Here is a 19,521-nt window from a genome sequence, read left to right on the forward strand (position 1 = left end):
TACATTTTTTGCATGGGTTTGGTTCCAAGCTTTCCAATAACCTCTTCAGATTCAGCTCCAGCATTTCTCAGTTCTCCGTGGGTCAGGAGGCCTGGCTTTCAAATAACAGACAGATCTGGTTCAGTTCAGGGTTTTACCTCCACACTCCATGCCTCTAGTTTGTAAATGCTCGAGTAAAAAAAATAAGAAGCTGTATCTCAATCCACACAAGGCATTATACAACTGTTTCCACAGATTTACTGCCGCTCTCCAGGACTAGTAATTCCACTTTATCCCACAATTATTTAGCCGTTTTTGACCTTGCCTCTTCGCGTTCCTTTTTGTTCAGACAGATCCTCATTGTTTTCTAAAGATGTAAGTACACGTGTAGTTCACCATGGAGGACTAACACAGGTCTATTAGTGAGCAGGGCTAACAGAGGAGCTTTAATACAGCACCTTAATGCTCAATACCCAGCAGCGACTACAGCGTCGAGAGCATCATGTGTTTCATTTGTTTAGGTGATTAATGAGCGCTCTCCTACAGTGTGGGCTGTGCAGAAAATTGAGTGTCTCCATTGTATCTATACATTATGATCATCTCTCTCCTTCCTCTCCCACGAGCTTAGAAATTATGTCCGTTGCCTAATTTAGTATAGAAGCGTGTCCACTGCAGTGGTACAATGAAATTAAAGTACGTCCTAAACTGTGCAAACACATGTGCATCGGAAGGACATATGTTTGACTTCATCAGCCCCGCAGCGCCCAGCGCTCAGCAGAAATTGCAGTTTGCTCCGTTCCACCACAAATATTAACACTTCCAATCTGTTGTGTTGCGCTACAGCAAATAGAAACGACACGACTTAGAGAGTGTTAATAAATCATGATTATGATGCACCATTGGCTGCAGCTTCCCTCGGCAGCCAGTGAATAAACTCCATCCCGATCCTGTCTGTGGGCACACCCTGCATGATGATACAAGTCGTTAGGTAATTATACAGCAATTAAGATTCTGATAGGAGAGAACAGCAGGTTGGTCCGCCCTCGTGGTGACAAATGATGAACAGGGTGTCTCTAATCGGCTTACTTTGATAGTTCCCCTTGACCTGAACTTATAGATTTATGGAGAGCTTCTGCTGTTTGTTTGCTTTTTAAAAAAAAAGAGAAGCCAGGAGGCCTTCAGAAGATGATGTGCCATCATCATCTATTTCGAAAAAGAAAGGCTAATTTTAAAAAGAGCGTCCTTTTTCCTGATAGTCAGCTAATGCTATTCAGCCCAAGAGCTTCGTGCCAAAGGACACAACACGGGGGATTTTTGATCCGTGACTCAAAGGACACATCGTGTTCCATATTTAACACTCATTCATCATTTGTGTGGCACTTGTGCCATGTAAATATTTTTAAAGCACCCCGAGAAGCATGTGTGCATATGTGTGTGTGTGTGTGTGTGTGTGCATGTATAACAACTTGAAAGGGGTGAACTCTATTAAGATGCTAAATGCTGCTAAGATCTACCGTCTGGAGTAAAGCAGAATCTACTTTGATGCTGTCGAGTTAAACACATTTATTTATATATATATTTATGATATATAGTAATTGGGGCTTCCTTCAAGCAACTCAGATCACACGCACATGTGTGTTCAGACCGCCTACTATCTTCTGACACTTCAATCTTTCTCAAGAACATAGAACAATAAACCGACCAGGGATGGGAATTCGAGAAAATCGAGAACCGGTTCTTGTTGAGAATTACGACACGTAACTTCCGCAAGAAGTTACGCACGCTTATCACACCAAGTAACTCATGCAAGTTTGGCACGTGCAGTGCGATCAGTAGTAAACAATGGCACCCGCTCGGTTCAAACGCTCCAAAGTTTGGCTGCATTTCACCAAAAAAGACGGCAACAGGGCGACTTGCAATCATTGCAAAGTGGAGATAACAGCGTCGGGAGGGAACACGACGAACATGCAGAAACATTTGCGCACACAACATGCGATATTTTTAAATGAATGTTGTGTTTTTGACACGCTTCGGACTGGAGATGAATCTCAACCCAGCAGCAGCGGCAGCAGCCAGGCTATGACCACCTCTGCGGTTACTACAGAAGGTAACTCTGCTAAGTAACACGCTGCCTACCATGTTAGTGCCACATGCTCCTTTGTAAAACATGCTATAACAGTTAACATTAAACATGTATTTGCCACAGTTACACATCGTTACTAGGCCGTGGGCCTCTTTTGACCTCGCTGTTGGTTTTGTAAGGTCGTGATACTTCTAACTAAACAAAGTTGATGCTGATCAAACAGTTTGTTCTCCTTTTTTTCCCAAATGAGAATCGTTAAGAAGAATCGAATCGTTAAGAAGAATCGAATCGTTAAAAAGAATCGATAATGGAATCGGAATAGTAAAAATCGTATCAATTCCCATCCCTAAAACCGACTTCTCAGTTTTTCTCACATCTGCTCTTAAATTTCATTGTTGGCACTAAATGCTGTTCTACATAAAAGCATGCACACGTTACAAATCACATGAAAGTAGTTCAATATCACAGCATTAATATAAGGAGCAGGGAAGAGACACGCGGAGTGGAAAACTTGAGAAGGGAGTCAAGGACACTAAAAAACAAAGTCAAGGTGGCTGAGGAGAGCAGGTGCAATCCTATCTGAGATGAAGAAGGAAGGAGAAGACAGCAAGAAGCTGACTTAGGGAGTCTGGGGAACAAGATGAGGCGTAGGGAACAAGTGTGTGTGTGTGTGTGTGTGTGTGTGTGTGGGTGAAAGAGAGACATCCAGATTGAGAAGACACATAAGAGACACCGAAAATCTGCAAGCAAATTAGACATCATTAGCCAAGAGGCGGTTAACAAGTCTAATTAGAGGGGGAGGCAGACAGGCAGGCAGTGATACTAGACCTGCTTCCGGACCTCAGACACACACACACACACACACACACACATACAGTCATACAAATACACACACAGTCACAAGCTTAACACACTCTTACAGCCAAAAGCTTCAGGCATCTCCTAACTAGGTCAGATCTCTGATACTTTAAGGCTGAGGGTAGGAGGGAGATAGAGATAGAGAGGAAGAAAGAGATTGAGGAAAGATAAAAGATGGAGGGTGGGACCTTAGATGGGAGAGTCGTCTGCTCTCGGTGAGATGGAGAGACTCGTTCAAAGCTGCGAGGGTGTGATAGAAGGGGAGGGGGGAAACACTCATAGAGAGTATACGCACACACACGTATAAATAACTGCAAAGAGGTTGACTTGTTTACACACCCAACAGCTGCTGTTTTACTTCTGTCATTTACGGGACGTCGCGTTTAGGATATGAATCTGAAAGAATACAGCAGCTTGCTGTTATTATCTCCCATAAAATGACAGGTGCATTAAAACACACACTTCTAGTTTAGTTGGTATTATAAAGATTAGTTGGGTGAAATGAGAATGCTGCTGTATTAGTGCAAGCCATCCACTTCTCAGATTGACTGATAGCTTGCCAATGCTCCGCAGGGATGACTGAGTTACATTCCCTTGAAGCGATGATGACTGAATGTCAGTTCTGGAAAGACACAGAAAAAAACGCTTCAGTGGAACAGCCTGCATCTCTTTCTGTTCCCTCTGCTCTCTCGGAGGCACGGCGACAGAAAATATTGTCTCAGCAACCTCTGATGATCCTTCATCTCGCGTAACGCGGGCTGGAAGCTTCAGAGCGACGTCTTCATTGCCTAACTTGGATCATTTAAATATTCTATAATAACACGGCGACATAGCGCTGTGTTTAACATTAAGGAAAGCTTGTTGCCATGACCGATACTGCTAATGGTCTCTGACTTGTTTCAAGTATGATTGAACTTTCTTTACAACCTATTTGATGCAATGACTTTAAATGCAATAAAGATAATCAAACATAATGATGATCATGATTTAATCCAGTAAGTAGAGGACATGCTACTTAGATATGTACGTCCTCTGCAGCTTGGCTCCTAGTTGTACCTACAAAAATAGGTAGGGAGTCCGCCTTCAGTCACTGTGGCCCACGTCTCCGTAACAAGATCCACGGGACTCCACCTCTGCAGACATATCTTTTTAGCCTGGCTTTTATTTAAGGTGCTTTGTCATTTAAGCCCTGTCCATCCTGATTCTTCTCACCACCACCTCTGTGTTCATACACTTTTAGCTGCAGGTTTTAGGTCTAGCCGTTGGTTTTAATGCTTTGGATTTGATTTGGACAATTATATTCATTGTTGTCTATTTCTGCTTTCATTTTGCTCTGCATGTTTGCATAAAAGGTGCTATATAAATAAATAAAGTTGAACTTTAATAATCCCAGACTAATGCCAGCCCCCATATCCAGATCCCGTGTTGGCCATTCGGGCTGACGTCCTGTCTGCGGTCCCAGCAGACTGAGACTCTCGCCCTGTTCCTGATTCCCAGTTTGCAGTCCAGCCGACATCTGTTATTGTTTCCCAGTCGGCGGTCCGGCTGACACCTGTTCCTGATCTTCCATCGACGGCCCAGTTGTTACCCAGTCTGCAGCCCATTGATCTGACCGCCATCCTACAGAGAGGTCCCGCCTACGCGGCCAACCTCCAGATCGATCCTGCCTTCTTTGCTGCCAGCCATCCTGAATGGTCCTTCCTTTGTCGGCCTCCAGACCGGTCCCACCTACGTCTCCAGTCTGCTGGTCAGCCTCCCAGATCTGCTTCACCAGATCAGCCTTGCCCCCAGGGCCACCCGCCTGAGGTCTCCTGCTCGGCCTTGGTCCAGCCTTCTATCCATCAGCTCTCTTGAGATTTCCGACACTTACTTATTGTCATCATTTTGTGTCCTTGCTGACAGCTATACAGTACAACACTGATCTCATCATTGATAAAATGCTGAGTACTGCACTTTGTTCTTCCTTTGTGCAGTTTCTGAGAGCATTATTTATTGTGGATAAATGTACACACAAGGATATAGTGCATAAAGTATATAAGACGAGTGCATGTCTTTCAAACAAGCCTTTTATTTGTAGTCACAAACTCAAGCAACTTAAATCGATCTATAAAGCTCCTCCAATGCCACAGAAATCTATGGAAGACGTCGAACAGCAGCTTTCAAAGGCTGTGGTGCTCACCCCGTGACCAGAAAATTGACTTTGGCAGGTAAAACTGAGTTCTCCTGTAAATATAAAATGATCTGCGCTTGATTTATGATTTTACTTTTCAGGCTTCTTTAGGCTTCTCTCCAAGTGCAGAAATCACTGAATCAGAAACACTGTGGATTGGATGTCAACGAAGCGGCACAGAAATCATCAGGCCTTCCTGACGTTTTTCAAATCCATCAATCAGGTACAGTTGCGCACATGCCAGATATACTGTAAATGTTGCACTTATTACCTGTCTCTGGGTGACAGGTTCCATGCCGATGGCAGTTGCACGGCACGCACGTCGAGAAAGTCCCTCTGCCGGGGTCTTCGCGGGTGAATCCTGGGGCACAGCGTTCGCAAAACTGGCCTGCAAAACCCGGGGGACAGGAACAGGATTCCACCCACGGGGCGGGAGGGCTCGCTGGAGCAGAAGAGATTAAAGCTGAGGTCAGGGTCACCCTCGCGAGCTGGGATGTGTCTGGAGAGGAACGGAAGAGAAAAGACAGGAAGAGCACTTTGTCATAAAACTGATGCTTACAAAGGTCAGTGGTAAACTGATAATTGTTGCCTCAGAGGCCTGTTGAAGTGTTTGGGGCACCTGCTTTTCTCTGGAATTAGTTGTGTGTGTGTGTATGTGTGTGTGAGTGTGGGTTTCTATCTCGTTAAGCAGTGGGTTATTAGCATTTGTTGCCGTGCCGTCCCTCCCTCCCTGTCTCATTACAGGTTCTGGCCTGTGTTTACGGTTTACAATCTGACACACACACACACACACACACACACACACGATAACAGATTCATCCACCCACGCGCCCGTAAATGCCACACTTAATGCTCACCCGCACACGCACGTGCGCACGCGTGCGCCCACACACGTGTGCGCTCATCACCCGGGGAATCTTTGATATGGCAAATGAATAAATCACCGCAGCAGAGCAAGACGAGAAGAAAAGGAGACAGGAGACTCGGTGGAGGTATGTCAGACGTGCACAGTTCCTGTGGGTTTTTTTTCGAGATCCCTCTCCCCCTCTCATGAATAGTGATGGGGGTAGACCATCTCGAACCAAATCCCTTTCACCCTCTGCTCTCTAAACCTCAGCCGCTGAACACGAAATTACTTTTGTTCCTGGTCCATTGCTGAGTCTACTTTCACTGAAGACACACAAGACAGATAGAAAGCTAGACAGCTAGATAGATAGATAGATAGATAGATAGATAGATAGATAGATAGATAGATAGATAGATAGATAGATAGATAAATAGATAGATAAATAGATAATTCCTGTGCATACCGAAGGAAATATAATTGGAAGAAGAAAACTGAGGGGGGAGAACGTGGAAGAACCTGAGAGGAGAGGATGGACCTTGACTTCTAACAAGCCATGATCCAGCCATTTCTTCAGCAGTGTTGAAGCCCATTTGCCACCTCTGAGGAGTAATTAGTAGGCAACCCTGTCCCCCCTCCTTCTCCATGACTTGGCTTCGCCTCTCCCCTTTACACTCCTCTACCTCAGCTCATTCATCGGGGGTGGTGGGGGGTGCAATTAAAACCAGTTTCAGAGACTTTACCCTATATTTCAGATAATGAAAAACATTTAATTTGAAGCCGGGTTCTCTCCATCAATGCTTTCTCCCACCCAACCACCCAAAAAAAAAAAAAAAACCTTGTCAGAGCAGCCAAGATTTTTATTCCCTTTGCTCACTGCAGCCCTGCGGAGTGTGACAATTTAGCTCTCCTTAGGTACCTGGACAAGAAGCCATTAAGCCATTGACTTCTCATAAAATCCAATATGCCTGTGCTCTCTGTTCAAAAACTTAATTTTTGTGGTGGAGAAAATGAAAGGCCTTTACAGTGACTGCTGTTAAAGGCTGCCTTTATAGTCAGAAGACAATACTGTCATTAAAATAATACAGTTCTGGCATAAGAGACTCAGAGAGAAAGTTAAGGACAATGCGAGAGAGAGGGGAAAGAGATGTGAGGGCAGCTTTATGGGATTTGGAAATGAAGGTTTGCCGCGCAGCCTGCTGTGATAACGTACTTCTAACAGTGTTTGAGAATGAGTTGGAGACCCAACACAAATCATTAACAGACTTTCTCCCCTGTGATGTGCAATGGATGCAGTGTAAACTGTGTGCTTGACTTTGTTTGCATGTTCATGTGGGTGGATGGGTGGTTACACAAAACAGTTTGATGGAATATGCATGACTGCGCTCCTGTGTCTGTGTGCACAGACCCAGTCTTTTTGCATGCACGAATGAACGTGGGTACCAAACAAGAGTGTGTGTGTGTGTGTGTCACAACGCCTGCGCCGAACAACTAATTAAAATGGTGTAAGTAAGTGTGAGAGAGCTGGTGATTTTTTTGGCCAGCTGTTCTGTCTTCTTGGTGCTCTAATCCGCCGTAATGCCTCTTAGATCCCGCCTGTACTACTGCATTACAGACCATCAGATAGAAAGGGAGGGGAGGACAAGATAAAAATAACAGGAGGATTTCAGGAACTAGTTCCTAACATCTGGGAATAAATGTCCCGATTTTTTTTGCTGAGCCAGATATGGAACAGTTGGAACTATTCCCTTAATACAAACACTGACATTGTTTTAGCGACTATCTTTGGCGCAGCTTTAATAATTTGTACTACTGTGTAATGAAAATGTATTTTTTATTAATAAAAATGCAGAGTTTTCCGGTGTTACCTTTAAACTGTCAGTGCCATTCTTTCACAGTTATACGTGATCCTGAAGTACATTCTCCTCATCTGACATCGATGGCAAGGTAGAATCTTTGCACACATCAATATACCACACCAGCACACACTTACAGTTGTGTCCTCCGGCGTTGCTGATGCTGAGGGCTGTCAGGTTGTACAGGAGACGTTGAAAATCAAAGGCAGACGGCGCAGGTTTAAATCGCATCTCGTTTTCATGAAGCCTGTTAAACGAGAAGACAGAAAACACATCATTTACACTACGTGCAGTACAGTGTTTAAGCAGTGCATGTCACATTTTACAGGTCCAGAAACATAAGTGGATTAAATTTGTTTATGTGGTTTAACAGTAATTTAATCACTTCATACAGCCAAGAAGATAAGATGATGCCAAGTCACAGCTTGACTTTTTATGGTAGGCTATCTTCGGCACACACACACACACACACACACACAGAGTGCGAAGACAAATTTAAATGTGCTGACTCCAACACATATTCAGGGTCTTGATCATTGAGCTTTGCCATCTGCTGAAGGATGTTCCGCAAAGCCAGGCCTGCACAGCTGACATCTGCCTGTTTTTACTCCAGGTATCATGCACTCTTTCCATCTTCATGAGAGATGCTGTGTCAGCTCCACACAGGTGATGTTACGTTACACATGTTATCTCCCCTCTGCCACCCCCACCGGATCCTGTGAAGGTCCCAGAGGTGAGGAGTGGCATGAAGCACGAAGAGACACGTTCGTATACTGCAATCTTCATGTGCATGTGTAGGAATTATTTTAAATATAGCAAACGCCTTCTAAAATGTGGCATTATGTAGGTGGTAATTTAAAAACAAGGAAGAGGAAGAAGATGCACCAGAAAACTAACCCTAACCCTAACCTGTGTTACCGATAGCTAGCACAAACTTTAACCTAACATCTTACTACTGTGAAAAATTATCATCATGCATTCTCATGACCCTGATACATGAGATACCGATATGCTGGTGCATGTAAATACATACCTATAATAGCATAAATGAGAAAATGAAGACGTGCTGCCGAGAGTCGCCTAGATAAACACAGTGCCACAGTCACACTGCCCTCTACTGACATCCAATGTAATACTGCACTGAATTCTGGAAGGTGAAATACGTCATGAATACCAAACTTGAAACAAAAATGTGTTTGAACATTAATATCTGAGTATATTACATTAAATATGTTGGAAAATAGTCGCTGAACATGAAAAGACTTTTGAACAACATATTCCTTAAATGTGGAGTTAGAGGTTAAAACAGTTTTCAGTCCAGGATTTTGTGGGCGGTCCTTAAAAGGTGGCTCGATGACACGCTGAGGCCACCCTGAGCATACCCCTGCACCCCTAACAGAGAGATAGAGATGAATTTATCTCGCTCAGAGTGTTTCAAAGTTAGTCGTGTCATTTTCTGAACTCCTCTGACACGTTTCAGTCGCTTCAAAATTGCTGCTTGACTGCTCCCGAGAGTGGGCATGGCTTCAACATGCCCCCACAGTCCTGGAGCTGAGAATACTGCTCATTTTTACATGATTTTGACACCTAATTTCATAAACTTGTAGATATTTTTAATCATTCAGATTTGGCTGGGTGGTTAATAACACTTTCTGCTTTGGTCTGACAAACTCAGAACTCATATTTATTCTTACTTTGCATGATCTTTGTATTCAAATTGATTAAATACAGGAAGAAAATGATTTCCGTCTTACGCAGCGTCCAAACTTTTTTGGAACTGGGGTTGTAGCAATAAAGTTATTTGTTACAACTTATAAACTGCACTTAATAAGGGCAACTTAATTGAAAGCAGCAGCCAACTATAATACATGAACCTTGTAATTATGGGCAAGAACCATAAAAGACTTAAGTACAAAACCTTTAGTTTGTTGACCATATCAGTCTAAGTGTGAGTGTTCGTTGGCCTCAATTTTATTAGGTCAGCTCTCCTCAGCCCGATACTAACTCGCTTTATTTTGTGCATGGCTTCTGTCTTGGCGTTCACATTTACACTGTGCACACAAGAGTGTGTGTGTGTGCGTTTGTGTGTGTGCTCGCTGACTTGCCACACAGACTCTCTATTGATGCGGCGGGTCCTTGTTCCCTGGCCTGACATGTAGGCACAGTAATAAAGAGAGGCAATTACAAACTGGGCCTCAAAGCCATGGTAATGGAGCTGGTCAGACAGCGATAAGCAGAGTGTGCATGAAAGTGAACAAACTCCCAGTCAAGCTTTCCCTATGGAGCGTCAGTGTCCCTTTTAATCAGCACCAAGCAGAGCGCGGAGAGCCACGCTGTAATTAAGCCTGCTCCGCTGAGGATGAGAGGAGATCATCAGGAGAGAAAAAACCCAAAAGAATACTGGACACACACACACACACACACACACACACACACACACACCACACACACACACAGATATACCCTGTGTGTGTGAGAGAGAGAACAGAGATAGAAATACAAGGTTAGACAAAGACATAACGGTGTAAGAGGGAGAGAGGAACAGAGACATGATATGGGTACATGGAGGATAACTGAGCATGTAAGAGAGTGAGATGTTGAAAAATACGACTTAATTGAACACGTAAAACGTGCTTCCTTGCACAATATTAGCATATCCTAATTGTGTTTATCTGCCTTTGAAAAAAAAATCATTTTAAATTAGATGTACTGTATACAGCATCAAATCAAACTCGGGCTTGCAAATGGTATATCTCACATTAATCAATTGTCAGTTTATGTGCTTGCATCAACGTTTGGTTATACTCCATTCATCGTAAGGGCAGTAGAGATTCACTGAATAGATGCCTACTGGTTAAACTGTTCATATATTTGACTTTTAATCCCTATAAAGCCAGACGGATTTTTGACGTCTCAATTTACATTTAGCCGACTAACTTTATTGTCATTGAGCCTGATGAAATGGTAAATGGAGTGCACCCATAAGTGCCATTCTAGTCTTCTGACCACTTAAAGTGCACATAGCTCATTCACCCAATCATACACATTGACACACCGATGGTGCAGCTTTCAGGAGAGGTTCTTGCAGACTGAAAGGAGCAAGGGATCAAACCGCCGATCATCTGATTACTGGACGACCCGCCGGCCCCCCAGATGAAGGTCCACAAGGTGAAACACGATAGCCTGACATCGAAAGTTGATTTGTATACTAAGTATTTGACATCTTTGGTGATACTAAAGCCTCACAGATTTCAATGATTGGTTGGATTTCTGTTCTGGAATGAAGGATTCTGATAAAATGCAGCAGAACAAGACCTGGCGTTTTTGGCCCGGGACTGTACGAGTTAATAAATCACAAATAATTCATAAGTTTACCCAGGCACATACTGCAGTAATCCCATATTTCTTCTTGCTTTGCTCAGTCACCTATAGCAAAAGTTGTTTTTTTTCTTCTTCTTTCGTTTTGGCAGCAAAGTCTCCTCTCTGTTCAATATATTCAGCTGACCCTGATCTATGATCAAAGTCAGGGAATTTTCAAAACATGGCAGAAATGAGCTCGGTGCCAGATGCCACATGTCCGCACTACTATTAGCACTCTGCTGACTGCTGCAAATTGGCTCACCTTTTAACGGCATTCATATGAGCAGGACTTTTGGCAGTTAAAACAGCCAACAGCTGATCAACGGTGACTGTATGCAGAACGTTTATCAGTCGATTGTAAAAAAAATGTAGCTGAGCATCTGAGGGCTTTCCTTTTGGCATAAATATTATGCTTACATCCTGCAGACGCACACATACAGCTACAAACAAGGCAATAAAAGCTCCCCGCCTACTGGTTTCAAGGGACCATAAAGTGAATAGAGGAAACATCATAGAGAAGAGTGGATGCTGCCTTATATAAGCCATTCACCTCCTCCTCTCATCAATCCCCTCCGCTCGCATCCCAGTGCTTCCATATATTTCTCCTTCATCTGATTTTGAAATGATCTTTGCACCAGGTGGGAACACACAGCCACTTAACGGGTTAACATATTTACCAGCTATGACTGCAGATGCTGTCAGTCGAGAGAGAGAGAGAGATGTGTGTATTTCTGCTCATGTTTATTTATGCTCTCACATGCCTTTAGCGAAACGCGGAGACACGTACATTCCCATTCTCAAAACATTATTATTTTTTTATGCATTATATGTTGCGTCGGATCGCTGCAAATCACGCTGCCAGATAGCCCGCGTGGATTAATGTGTTTGTGCCAAAGCTCAGACTCGCTCGGGTTCTTGACATGTTTGCATGTGTGTGTGTGTGACAAAGAGAGGCATAAAGGGACAGAGAGAGTGTGAGAGGGAATGATATAGAGAATGCGGTGGAGTGCATCTGTGCGTGCACCTGAGAAGTGTAATGAGATCTGTGGAGAACTTCTCCAGAGAGGAAGACTTAATGACAGCCTCTGTCCCCCCCCCCCCAAGCTCCAGTGCATTTCAGAAAGGAGAACCAAAGAGCTTCTTTAGCCAGGGCTCTTGGTGCTAAGGGGGAGCTCATTACTAGTGTGCAGACACCAGAGAGAAACATGGAGGTATTGGAGGGGACAGAAACTGTGTCCCTGTTCAGGGACTGGATCCTCTGACTGAGCAAAAACTTGTGCTTCTGCTACATACTGTAAGAAGATTACTCACAGTAACAAAACTAATGGTGCATCCAAGAGCTCCTGGTCCACTTGTAAATATTTACAACTCAAATTTGACACTAAAGTGGTGAACAAAGTATAAAAATCAGAAGTAAAACTGTGAGATTTCATGATCAGTATGTTTCCTTTTTAAAGAAGGCAGCTACCCGTTCAGTTTTTCTGAACTCCATTAAACTGCAGGCCGGCACAACATAGATTATATTGTGGGCTATTAAGTGCTGCAAAGGGTGTCCTCTGAATTCAAATTGCAATTTTATGCAACATTTTGAGAAGCTGTTGAAATCAAACAGTCCTTGTGAGCCCAGTAAGGGGAGCTGGACAGCTTCCAAAATCTACAATGATCATTAAAGCTAAAACCTGAGAGCAAATGATATGATTTGTGATTCTATAGGGATTTACTTGTTGGAGATGTCAAGAACAGTTGACATATATATCCATCTGTCCTGTATTTCCGTGGGGCATGGGTTGTCAGTGATGGAATTATCTTATATACAAGTATTATCATTTTGTAATCATGAAGCAGTAATTGTATTGTGCTTCTATTTCTATGTTAACCTTTAAGCCTAGTGCCTTTTTGAACGCCCTTTCTGAACTTTACATGACATGTACCCTTTTTAAGAAAACAGGAAGTTATGGTTTTGTAGATTTTCTCAGAGGAAGTTGTTGGTTTGACAGCTAAGATGTTCGACTGTCTTCACTGCCAGACGGTCACATGTAAATGATTTATTCTTGCCCCAATTGTCACATGTAACTGATTTACTTTTGCCCCCATCACTAACCTCACTAAGACGTATAATGTGCAACTAACCAATGAGAAATAATCACACCCCTTTTTGGATGTAAATAAAAAATGCATAGTAGGAACCAGAACGTTGGAAGACTGCTGGGAGACTCTTGAGGTCTGACAGCGAGTTGGTTCCCCTTTGCAAAGTGATTTGAGTTCCTTGAGTCCGTGTCCATTTGTTAATGAAAATAGTGTCAACCCTGACAGTCAGATACAGCTGATTTTCGTCTTTCTGCAACTATGACAACAAGACTTCACTTTTTTGGGGGGAGAATTGGTAGCAGCTAACAAGTTGTGGACACAACATTTTGAGTTGATATGGCCAACTTGTTAGCAAACAGTTGTTTATATATTCCAACATTGAGTTGGAGTTATATTTCTGGCCACCTGGTCAATGCAAGTCCAATATTCACTCTTATTTAGCTCTGGTTTTGATCTCTCCTGATGCTTTGGAGTAAATACTAATGTCAGCAGTTTAGGAGAGCATGGCCCACAGGCCCATAAGGTTAACCATGTTTATCATTGACCTTAACATGTTACCTAATTAGCTGTAAACACAAATTACAGCCGAGGCTGATGGAATGGCCATTAGTTTAGCATCATATTTTAAAATGTACCACACGCTCATGCATGCTGAGAAGTCATAGACAAGATTTATTTCAGTGCTTAGCGCACCTGCTGGGCACGACTTTGACCACTGTAAATGCCATGAAGCATTTATGTTGGTGGATAATTTTATGGAGGAAAGTAAAGTAGGCCTCCTGGAGTTCTTTTAAGACTTACTTTCTCCTTGGCCAGACGCATGGTGCATTGTTTATATCTTTTATAGTTGGTTAGATAATAAGAGTGGGGCATAACATGACTAACATCTATGAAATGATATTTAATTGTGGTGAAAACTGAGGAAATTTGGCAATGAATGTTGACATGGACAGTTTCATGTTTAACATGAACTCAGAGGGATGGGTCATCTTCTGGGGACCATGAATGCTTGCATTCGTCTAATATGGCAGAGACAGGTTTGTTCCATCAAACTATCATCACATTGCTAGAAACACATCCTGCCTCTCTTTCCCATCACTTGATGCTCCAGTTGAAGTGGGCATCTCTTTGTTTTACCCACCACACAATAACCAGTTTTGTCAAGACCGACCTGTTCTTTGTCAAAGTTTTCCACCACCACCGACAATAGTATAAGTATATTGACTCCTGCCCAAACTGCCAACAATTGTAGTGTGATTCTAGACAACCACCTGCGGTGTGAGCCCATCATCGCAACCACAATGCGCAGGTCCTGCAGGTATACACTTTACAACATCCATCAAGTCAGACTTTTCCACACAGAGGATTTCGGCCAGCTTTGCTCATGCTTTAATTATCTCCCATCTGAACTACTGCAGCTCCCCTCATAGCAAAGTAAAACTTACTCAGAATGGTGTAACTTGCTGCGCCTTTCCTTCAGCTTCTTAAAAATGTAACATATTACTACTTTTTTAGATTCCTTTCAGCAGTAACCAACACCGAGTTGCCTATTGTTATCAAGACTTTAGGACAGTGATCCCAGAGGTACGTGGGGGCTCTTCAGAGAAGACAATGCACGGCTCCCCGGCTGCGTAACATGTCAATTTCCATGTGGACCCTTTAAACAGCTTGCTGTTTTTTTCTGTGCTTTATCTTAAACAAACCCTCAACAAAAAACAAAGAAAATTAAATCCCTTCTTTGGGAGGCAGAGTGCTTCCAGGGCTGGGAAGTTAAGTTGGCCTGCGAGTGCTGAGGAGGAGAATTAAAGATAGAAACACAGGGGGCAGAATTGAAGACAAATTGCAACAAAACAGTGTGAAGGAGGTGCTGAGTGGGAAGAGAAGGATTACTGGCTACAAGATGCCAGGCCAAGTGGGGGGAAGAGAACAAAAATAGAGTGAATGACTTAAGCCTATTTTTTAACAGGTTCAATATGAAGACCAGGCCAGCTGCACCCACTCCCCAAGGTTGATAGGCCTGATGAGAGCTCACCACACCACAATGTGACTGATTACACTGCCACTTCCCCACAGACAATCACACCAGGGTTTCACCTCTTCAACCCAAGACAGCCTCCTCCAGTCACTACCGCCTCCGGATTGACCACTTTACCGTGAAGGGCAAGAAGGAAAAAAAAAAACGCCTGCAGGAGTCTTGGTAGAGAGCAAATTGGGGCAAGCAGGACCAACCCGGAAGTCTAATTTGGGATGAAAGAGCCAGTGGAGGATTTCCATCAGAAAAGAAACACAGAAGATCATAGGAGATGTTTGAGATCTGTGATTTGGTATGCTGGTGAGGTGCACACTATGAAAACATCTTGAAGGAAAAGGTTGAGTTTGTTGCTGAGCTCCATGGTCTTAAAACACTCCTCACATCCCAACACACTGTACTACTGTACTGTAACTGTTCCTCCCATCTCCACTGGTCATGAAGAGACTGCATCTAAAAAAATGTTGTAAAAAAAGACTCCAATTAAAGTGATAAGTGACAATTCCCTCCTTTCCTTCGCTGTTCGCAAGCAAAAATAAAAAAATTGTTTTCATTCAGAACGTTTCTTTATACAAATAAACTTGCATGAGAAAAAGAAATGCAGGCTGGGAAAAAGACAGCTCAATCAAGCAGCTCTTGGCAAATAGAGATACTAATCAACTGTCTGCAACCCAAACAAACAATTACAACTGACACACGCGCAACTTAATATAATCTAACAGTAGACACAGAAAACAGAAACAACAGACTGTGAGCTACAACGAATGCAAACACCATCAGCTCTGCGTGACAGGAACTGTGTCGCAGCTTGATTTTGATTGCTGCTATCTTTATCACAATATCCAACCTCTGATTGCTTCGGTATTCAAAGAGGTTCTATTGCACTCACATTATAATAAAGACTGCACCTATCTGCATGGTGAGAAAAATCAGCAATCCACATTCATATGAAATTGCTCTGTGGGTTTTTATATTAATCTGTATATTTTTGTGTGTCACCGGAGGTTTATGTGTGTGAACAAATGCTGGTGTGGGAGGCGACAGTATGCATCTCATCCGAGTGGCTGAAACTACTCAGACATTTAAAACTGCAATTGTTTACAGCAAAGTGCTGTGGGAGGTCAGAGATATTTAACCCTAAAGGGTGATGGATACAAATGATTTAATAAATCAAAATATACAAAATAACATCATAACCATGAAGCATAATAGAGAAAAAAAAACAGTTTTTTAACCTCACCTTAAAAAAAACGAAAAAATAAAGTCTGAGCTGAGTAAGTCAGCTTGTCAGTTTGCTGTCGACTGTCAAGTCACCGAGGTGGCAGGCTTCAATATCAGATCATATGCAACCTGTGCAACATCTCTCTCTCTCTCTCTCTCTCTCTCTCTCTCTCTCTCTGTCTCTCTCTCTCTCCCTCCATCACCATTACCACCATCTGTAAACATACATGTCTCATTAATGCATGTTACTAACTAAACTTCTCCCCCAGAGTTTCTGTGCTCTCTTGTCCAGCAGGTTCTCGTGGATCATGGCTGCTGCTGTGGTCCTGCATGACGTCCACTACACATATTACTACTGTCATTATTGCTACCATATCTCCATTACAGTTTATAGTTAGTTAATGACTTGCTGCTGCTGTGCATCTGTGTCTCTCTATCTCTATCACAGGTTCCACTGCTATTATAATAATTTTATCATTGACTGTAACTGTACAATATGTTTGTGTTGATTTGTTCTGTACCCGTGACATCTATCGCACATCTGTCCGTCCTGGGAGAGGGATCCCTCCTCTGTGGCTCTTCCTGAGGTTTCTTCCACCTTTTTTCCCTGTTAAAGGGTTTTTGTGGGCAAGTTTTTCCTCACTCGAACCGAGGGTCTAAGGACAGAGGGTGTCACTCCCTGTACAGATTGTAAAGCCCCCCCAAAATGTACTTTGTGGCTTTGGGCTATACAAATTTGAATTTGATGGGGAGGTCGATAGCGTAGTGGGTTAAGCGGCCGCCCCATGTGTGGAGGCTATAGTCCTCGCTGCAGCTGGCCCCGGTTCGAATCCCGCATCGGACGGCTAATTTACTGCGTCTCCCCCTCTCTCTGCCCCCTGCTTCCTGTCTGTCTTCAGTTGTACTACCAATAAAGGCATAAAAGGCCAAAAAAAAAAAAAATTGAATTTGATTTGATAAGATGAAAATTATTATTATTAATTATTACCACAAACATTTGGATGCTGTTTGTCTCTTTTCAGATGTCATTATTCATTTATATCTGAACATTTCTTCATATTCGTTGGCGCTTATAATGCTCCAGTTTTCGTCACTGAGATCAATAATGTTTCATTCGGTCCGTCTGTGACTGCTTGTATCAAATTTTAAGACCTGGTGTTGATATATCAGGCTGCAAAGAGACATCTGCTAGCAAACTGTGCCTCCATGCTGTCACTATATTCCCCTTAGCTCCTTCCCCTGCTATGACCTGGTTGTCCTTCCATCCAGACGAAGGATGACATGTATGGTTTTGGAATGAGAATTGTGAAATGCCTCGAAACAAAAACATGACATTTCTCATTTTCAGGTGATAATACACTGGTGGAAACATAGTTTATACATCTTATATTCCATTTCTGCCATATTCTGTAAATAAAGTCCCAGAAATTTGACACACTGGACCTCTAAAATTAGGTTATGTCAGACTAGGTTGACCATATTTCCAAACCCCCCAAACCAGGAACCGTAATTGTGCCGCACATTCACACACACAGATTGGCATTATCAGGATGTACAATTATCTCACCCACCAAGCACATCATAGACGCCATGAATGCAGCTATTTTATTGCTGGGTAGACTGCTCGAACAGGGCCCTCAGTCCCGTTTTAATGGCTTCTTGTTCTCCTCTATTCCATAATTATTGAATTTGTCAGGTAAGTGTAAGTTTGACTGTTTCTTCCCCCTTAATACAACTTTTTTTTTTTCTTCTACTTTTTGGTGATTTCTGTGACATTCCACATGCTGCACACATTTCAAGTCACTCCGGGTGAAACCATCTGCTAAATGTATAAAAATGTAAAAATGGAAATGTAATGCCGCTGCTCTGTACCTGCCAGATCTACATGACAGCCTGCGCATGGGGGAGCCGGCTCATCGCTACATTCATATCCCGACATTCTGCTGGGACCGTGACAGCGCAGTCAATGTGGGAGAGCTGTAATCTGTACATGGGTGTCCTGGATAGTCTGTGCGTGTACTCTGCGGACTCTATATATTGTAACAAGTCAGGCAACAGGGAGACGCATAGATGCAGAGAAAAACAAACATCCTGACATCTATTCCTATGCACACATTCAAGCAAACACTTTGGTATTTTCCAGAGAGACTCAAGTTCAACATTGGAAAAAAAAATAAATAAAGAGGGTGTGCACAGACTCACAAACTGACAGCACCATGCCTACATCCTTGTACCTGACAATAAAGGAGTGCCGCGGTGAGAGGCTGGGGTCATGGTCAAGCACTGGTTGGGGTGAAAGGTCAGCAGACAGGGTGATTCCAGAGCCTTGGAGAAGCAAGGTGACGTTGTTGGGAAGCAGGTCGACAGTCTCCGAGGTGAAGGTGATGGAGAGGAGCTGGTTGTAGCTGTAGACTTGGTGACCCAGGAATTTCTCTAGTGGGGGGGGGGGGCAGAGGTTGGATGTTAGAAAGGTGAATGGAGTCAGCTTTATTATTGAAGTCTCATCCAGCACTCTGCCGTCAATGTTGTAAACACAGTGTGCATGCCAAGTGTGTTGTGGTTGAAGCTGAATTAGTATTTTTTGTGTACGTTCAGAAATATCCTGCCAGTTCTTTTTCTTTTAAGCTTGTGTGTGTGCATGTGTGTGTACATGAGGCCAGTGGGGTACAGGCTTCTCGAGCCCACATGAAGCACTGCAACAGTTGATGTGTAATTACCCACCCTCTCATCTCTGGCTCATTACAGCACATTAACAGGACTTCAAAGATCTTAGCCATCAGTAGACATCCCCCCCCTCTGCTCAGCTACCATACACCCGAGTTGTACTTTTGATAAAAATATATCTATAACCGGCAGAAACTGTCCTTCATCATATGAAAACATGTAAACAACACATGTTATTGTAGAATGTCTTGCCCCCGTTATGGTCTAAAAATGAAAAATAAAAATATCATAAAAACAAAAAACAACCAAGCCTGCTATTCTCTACAAGCTCGGGGTGAATGAGTGGGCAAAACTGACAGGTTGCACGCT

The 19,521-nt window shown here is 43.0% G+C and overlaps 1 protein-coding gene across 1 annotated transcript in view; it reads right to left on the reverse strand.

Moving 5' to 3' along the window:
- Positions 1–19,521, reverse strand: part of lamc3 (laminin, gamma 3) — a 105,218-nt gene that overhangs the window by 27,642 nt on the left and 58,055 nt on the right. The window contains exons 10-12 of the mRNA XM_019269141.2: positions 18,723–18,921; positions 7,928–8,037; positions 5,362–5,589 (exon numbers count right to left, since the gene is read on the reverse strand). Coding sequence (XP_019124686.1) covers positions 5,362–5,589; positions 7,928–8,037; positions 18,723–18,921 — 537 coding nt within the window. The remainder of the gene's footprint in view (positions 1–5,361; positions 5,590–7,927; positions 8,038–18,722; positions 18,922–19,521) is intronic.

This window comes from Larimichthys crocea, chromosome IX, assembly GCF_000972845.2.
Source record: "Larimichthys crocea isolate SSNF chromosome IX, L_crocea_2.0, whole genome shotgun sequence".
NCBI lineage: Eukaryota > Metazoa > Chordata > Actinopteri > Sciaenidae > Larimichthys > Larimichthys crocea.